The sequence below is a fragment of the Dromaius novaehollandiae genome, chromosome 3 (genome assembly GCF_036370855.1).
Source record: "Dromaius novaehollandiae isolate bDroNov1 chromosome 3, bDroNov1.hap1, whole genome shotgun sequence".
Taxonomy (NCBI): Eukaryota; Metazoa; Chordata; class Aves; order Casuariiformes; family Dromaiidae; genus Dromaius; species Dromaius novaehollandiae.
The window spans coordinates 55,550,042-55,556,996 of NC_088100.1; the positions used below are offsets into that span (position 1 = coordinate 55,550,042).

At 40.8% G+C, this 6,955-nt stretch overlaps 1 protein-coding gene across 2 annotated transcripts in view; it reads left to right on the plus strand.

Moving 5' to 3' along the window:
- Window positions 1-4,511, plus strand: part of SLC35F1 (solute carrier family 35 member F1) — a 258,606-nt gene extending 254,095 nt beyond the window's left edge. For both annotated transcript variants that reach the window (XM_064508919.1, XM_064508918.1), the window contains one exon: window positions 354-4,511. In XM_064508919.1, the coding sequence (XP_064364989.1) occupies window positions 354-578 (225 nt within the window). In that variant the 3' untranslated portion in view covers window positions 579-4,511. The remainder of the gene's footprint in view (window positions 1-353) is intronic.
- The last annotated feature ends 2,444 nt before the right edge of the window (window positions 4,512-6,955 follow it).

The following is a 6,955-nucleotide window of genomic DNA, read 5'->3' on the forward strand; positions in this document are numbered from 1 at the left end:
TAGTACAGGAACACTGAGTCTGGATATATCAGAAAATTCAGGTTGACCTCTGATCTAGTGGTGTTGTCTCCAAAAAACATGCATACTTGAGTTTTCTGCTAACTACTTGCTGTACGTACATTCAAACATCTTGAGGTCAACCTAGAGCATGCTTCACAGCTGAAGTTCTTGTCCTGGCCAAGCCCACATTAAACTTTCAAAGAGAGAACCCCATAAAAAACTGACATCCCAGGAAGCTTGTTCTGTGCCGTGTGTGCAAAAACAAGGGTCTGTGTCTACCTCTGTCTGCGGGTCTCCATGAGCTCAGGTTAAGCAGTGCTGTTTCTAATGACTCTACTCTTATTTTTGTTTAGTTTTCAGGACTTTACTTGTTGTCATTCTTCACTATCCTTGTTGGGCTGGTGCTCTACTCCTCCACGTCCACCTACGTAGCCCAGGATCCTCGGGTGTACAAGCAGTTTCGAAATCCTTCAGGACCTGTTGTAGACCTGCCAGCCACCGGCCAGCTGGAGCCTTCAGTAACATACACCAGCCTAGGGCAGGAGACAGAAGAGGAGCCTCACGTTAGAGTTGCTTAAACCCCAGGCTGTCGGTCACTTACTGATGATTCAGTGGAGCTCGTATATCCATTATCTCTGTATTGTACATAGAGAAAGGTATTTACCAGGTGCAGTTACACCAGTGAGCTGCAAGGTAGCAAATACGGAAAGCTCATAATTAATTGTTCCAGGGTGTTCATTGCAAGGAGATGCCAGTCCCTCATTTAAGGTATTAGCAGCATGTTTGCAGCACAAGCTGCTGTATACGAATCACTAAATGCCAGACTACCTGCAAAAGATATTCAAAACGTAAGCTGAAGTTGCAAGAAGAAAAATTCATAAAAGGGTGTTTTTGCACCTACTGAGCGATAGTATGCCTAAACCACACAAGTTGTGGAAAAGCCACCTGTTTAGAGCAAATACACCTGTGCAGTCACTGTTAATTTCTCTGTAAGATTTGTTTGGTTTGCACAAAATAAATGGGTCACTCATGGTAAAAACACCCTGACGCATTTTCGCTAGCACCTTGGATTTGATGAGGAAAAGATAATGAATTCATCTGTGTTATCTATCTAGTTGCCCCTTCTAGGTAATCTGTTCCATGAATCCAGAGGAGGGACAACTTAAAATATCTGTCTCTATTCTAGGAATAGGTATAAGGCGAGCATTTTAGCCTTTCTATATTTGCAGAAGTGAAGTACTCCAGCATTGACCTTTCTATGTTCCATGGCAGATATCCTAGTGGCTGAGGTTCTGCATCAGGTGACAGGGAGTTAATTTCTCTGTAGTCATGACTAACACAGATTTCTTACTTTTTAAATTTTAACCTGTAAAAGAATGCATTTTCTAGTTTGCTATGTATTGTACCTCTCCATGGTAAGATGACGTAGCATGTGGATCAGGGCACTTATTTTAGATACTCAGTGCATCAAGGGCGCCTTCTGCTGTTCCAGTTTGCTTAGTCTCATGTGGTTCATTATTCTAACAACAGCCATTTAAAAACATGCCAGTTTTTCACCAAAACCCACAAATTGTAAAAAATCAGGAAGATTATGTGAGTAATTCATGAATAGAAAGACTGGACCATCTGCTGGTACTGCTGCAGTAGCACAAAGACAATCATACTGGTGTGTAGCCAATTATTTTTTGTTAATTACAAAACTAGCAGAAGAATTCAGCAGTTTTCTTATATTCCTGAGGACATGTGAAAATAGTAAGGGTGTGCTCTACAACTGTACTTCTGCTCCAGTAGCCTTATCAGAAATGGGGGAAATCTTAGTTACAGCCATGAAAATCCATACCTGCCTGAATGTTTTGCTGTTCCGAGAGCACAATAAAAGGAAAAGAAATCATTATTTCAACAGCCCTCATCTATTTTTGACTTAAAATTGCAGAAAGGAAGATAGTCTTATGTCTAACAGGTAGGATAGGGATTCAGGAGAGCTTGTCACACCTCTGTGGGATCTTGGGCACACCTTCTGTGTGGCTTAGCTTCCCAACTTGGGTATATGGGGATAGTGTTATTTTACCTACCTCACAGGGGTGCCAAGGGACCAAGGTATTTTAGAACACTTTAAGATCTTCAGAAAAAAAGGAGTTTAAGTACAAAATAGTGCTATAAAAGTGTGTATACATTCATTGTGTTTGAAAATGGGGTTTACAGCAGGGTTGATGAATTTTCTGCTTGTGAGTATATAAGATGAATTTGATTTAAAAGGCATTCTGCTAAAGAAGTCTGACTCAAGTGAAAATGTAGGGCTTCCTGTTTGAAAAATACAACTTACCTATTTCTATTTTAAAAAGAAAAAAAAATGCATACTCTGGAGATTAGAAAGGCCACACAGTTCAACCAAGCAGGATGAATTTCTGCTGAGGTAACATTCATCTTTTACAGTCCTGTTCTGTTTTACATAAAAAGGAGAAAAAGCAGATTGGGAGATGTTTTTATACAAATATAAATGAGGTGATGAATGCCAAAATGCTGTTGAACAGCAGAATATCTGTTGTATCTTTTATTCTTGCTGTGGATGAGGAAAAGAAGCAATTTCTGTCCCATTGTGTTCAGGCTGTCTGCCATGATCCCATTGCAGCTGAGGGAAGGGTCTGCAGTGTTGTCAAACCATGCCCAGAACTTTTGCAAAATCTTCAGTTAGGATTGCTTGCTTTGAAAAATAACAAATTTAGGGGGTTTTTTTCTGCCTTCTGATTTTTTAATCTTCTTTAAGATTCATGTTTCCAAGCTTTTTTTCTGCACCCACTGAGGGTTTAAAAAATGATTCCCACAGAGAAGCAGATTTCATTTTCTGGAAAACCTAAGCACTAAAGGATACACAGTTAAAAAGAGAAAAAGACAATACAAGAAAGAGCCACCCTGGGATTACTGACACTCCCACTGTCAGGGAGAATCACTTGACTCCCATTTGACACGCCAGGGTAAGGCTTGAGGGGTGGAAGCCCAGGTGGGAGGTGCATGTTTGGGTGAAGCCCTCATGCATTGAGTGCCAGCAAACGTCCTCAGGTCAAGCTCTGTGATAGCTTCAACTTGAAGCTGGTACCTTCCCAAGAAGCACGGGCTCTGGTTACAAATATCATGGGTCTCTCAGGTAGCTGGAGGCACATTGGTGGGCATCTGTCATTGCAGTCTTTTTGCTACCTTTTATACCAATTAAATACCTTTCTCTGAACATTAGTCCCCATGTTGGTCTTGAGAGCTTTGAGGATTGCGTGAGTGTGTTTGTTTCATGTTTACAATTCCTTCATTTTGCATAATTGTTTTGGTTTACTTCATTATTAGTATTTATTTTTAAGCCAAATGTTTGTAATCCTTTCCCCTCCTCCCCTTCATTTTTCTGACACTAATTTGTAGATGTTTGTTAGAGTCTTACAAGAAACAACTAGCAGAAGACATGTCCAGGTCAGTTCACTGGTCTGGGAGTTTTTACATGCAACGGTTTGCAGTCCACAGATGGCTGAGAGGTGCCATCTAAAGCAATTTTTATAGGCTATTTTAAAAGGCTCCACTGTATGGAAATAAATTGTGAATGGTCCAGTTTGCACTCTACACCCAACAACCAGCCCATGCATTCTTGCACATGAACAGTTTCATGTCCCTGGGAGATCTTTCTGTGGGGTTGCTTTACCTGTTATGTCTCTCATTAAAAAAGAACGTTGATAGTTCAATTAGCCCCAGTGTGCTAGTACTGGATGAACCTCAAAGGAAAATAGTAGTATAGCTTTACAAGTAACTGTTGACTGAAAAAGTGAGGTCTAGTGAAGAAAAATATTATTTCTACCTGTTTTGTTTTCTGCAGTTCAAGACCTCAGTACACACCAGCAAAGGTACAGCTATCTAACTGGCAGCTACTCTACTTGTTGCGTTAGGACGTCACTAGTTCTACCTAGATCTTTGCCTGAACAAACTGAAACTCTATTACATTGCTGGCACTGAGCAGCCTTTAGCAAGACTGATGTAATTTTCTGCTACTGGATGAAAACCTTCACTGGGAGACAGACCTTGTCTTTGTTCCAACTATAAACTTTCAAAACATGTAACAACAGACCAAGCAATTGAAAATTTTGCACCACTGTGTCATATGGAAAAGTTTCAATGTATAGTTTAGAGATTGCTAACTTGTGCTATTAACATTTTGACAAGCGTATAGTATTGTTTTCTTTCCTTTTTTAAAACCATTTAGTATTCCTGAGCTAGCTACAAATATGAATTTTACCCCATGGGTAGGATTTTATTGTTAAATGCCATAATAAAGCACACTAATCTTGACACCGCAAAGGGAAATATGAACCAAAACCAAAACCAAACAAACAAAATCCCAGCCCCAAATCCTGCATCAAAAAGCTGACAAACCTTTCTCCATTTTGATATTTGCATGCTCCTATATGGACTGGCTGTGGCAATGTAATGCCTGTATAATGTTTTCAAATAAAAAGAAATAAATGCTTTATGAAAGCAGGGCTATTAGTTTCCTTGTCTGTTTCCTTACTGATTTATTAGCCTAACATGTTTCTTCTGAAGCATAAATCTTGACCTCAGAGTGTGATTCTTCAGCATGCTGAGGAATTCTTTCCTTCGTGAGGTTGCTTACCCACACGTAGGTCTGAGGGTGCAGTTCAGGTGTCTAAGCAAAGGTGTCATGAGACCCCTTGGGTACCTTATCTGACACCCTGATGCTGCTCCAGCAGCGTGAGGTCTCCGGTACATCCTCTCTCTATCTTATCTGCCATCCCCATGTGGCGATCTTGGATATCCTGGAGTAGCTAAAATGATATTAGTTGCCCTCATTTAGATGCAACAAGCATGCCTTCATTGTCTTCTTGAAATGGTTATTTAATGCATAATTAATCTGGGCAATGTACATGTGTGACATTGAAGGCCTTGCCTGGCAGTGGTTGCTGAATGTCAGCGGCTGTCCTGCCAGCCTGCCCTTCCCGGCCCCTGGGCCTCGTGCGGCCAGCCGTGGTGGCCCCCACTGCCACATGACTCCCAGAAGAGTCCCGGAGGAGGAAAAAAAAAAGAAGGAGGCATAAGTTGGACACTGGAGGGAGAAGGTGCTGCGGGAGAGCAGGAACTGGGGAAGGAAAAAGAGAGAGAGACATGGATCATGTAAAGTCTGCAGAGAGGAAAGGAAAGGAAGATCCTGAGTGTATGAGAGCAAAGGGTTTTGTGAACGCGTGTTGACCTCCAAGCATATTTGTCAACATACGTATCTGTCTATCTCTGTTTGGCTGATGTCTTTGGCGGAAAATTCACATCAATATTTCTCACACGCTTCAGTGCTGGGACTAAAAACGAAATGGAGCCTGGTGAGCTCATTTCCAACCTCCCACTGCACCAGACTAGTTATAACTGCATGGGCTGCCATACGTTATAAAGCCAGCACCAAAGTGCAGTTTTATGTCTGATTTTCCAGTGTGAATGTTGCCGAGGTTATCAAGACTTCAGGAAACTGTGTTACTGTGTATGGCTTTATCATGCTAACAGTTGGTTTGCGTTTTCCTCCACCTCTGCTCAAGCGTGCCTCCAGCATTACAAAAATCTCCTTTTACTGCCTGGCTAGAACTCAGCCTGGATGCTTGAGTCATATAAATAGTGGTTGCTTGGAATTACTCTAAAAATAGATTATAGGTAGGTATAAATGGATCTTCCTTTCTGTAATATCACACATGCTTCAGCGCTGAAGGACTCTCAGTCAGCTTAAACCTACCAGTCCCACTTTGTTTTTATTTATTTAGAACAGGCTCTCCAAAATATCAGAAATCCGGAGCTGAGTGCTCAACAGCAATATGCCATTGCATATGGTTTAGGAAGCAGATAGAGTAGAGAAGTTATTTTGTTAAGTCTGCTGCATGATTTAAGACAAAAGACATGCAAAAACAAAACGGGGGGGTGGGGACACTTCTGCTTGTGCAGTCACATATACCTGTCCCAACAGTGAATGCAAAGCGCATACCAAATGCTAACAACACAGTAGTCATGGTGACACTGGAGCAACAGCATTAGATATGTCTACTTTAAGGTCATGCACTGAGGTACTTAGTGATAAAGATTTCTGTTGTAAGGAGGAAGCTCATTCAAATGAGGAGGAAGGCCTGGGATCACTGCTCAGTCACAGACTGGTGGTGAGCCAACAACATGAGACAGCCACGAAATGGCAGCTGCAGTTCTTAGATACACCATAATTTTTTTTCTTATCCTAAAAGTTTGATTTTTAATTGAGAACAATGCACTGAGTCTCTCTGGTATATGTGAGGTCAGAATTTGGCCCTTTATGGATAGCCTAACATTGCAGAATCTCTTTATAAATACATATATTTTCAATCCTATATGCTACACAAATATTTATAATTTTGAGACTAGGTAAAGCTGATTTTATTGGACTTTTACAAATTTTATTCCACTTCAGATTAGGATTTATAACCTTCAGCTATAGCTGACTTTTCTGTGACTCCTGATTATGTACAATGACCTCAGGCAATTGTCAAGTGCTACCCTGATCTTAATAATGTATCATTAATTCCTTACTGTCAAATACATTACTTATAATAAATATTGCATTTTATTCCCCATGTTCTTCATAAGAGTAGACTCATCCAATTTTAATATAACTGCAAAGTTGTTGTCAATACAAGGTCTTTTCACCCCCTTCATGTGAAATACGTACACGCTTGTCAGGAACAAAGCATTGGATTTAACATGGATAACACACCGACTTTTTTCTTCAAGGCCTTGCCAGAGCAGAGATAGCTAATGAACGTGTGCTGAGGTTACATGATCATTGAGCACTGAAACGCTAAGCAATTTGAGTACGATGCTGGAGACACTTTGCATACAGAAGAGTGAGTCTGATAGTTGGTTGGGCTGGATTTTTACAGGTGCACAATGCCTGAAAGCCCATGGA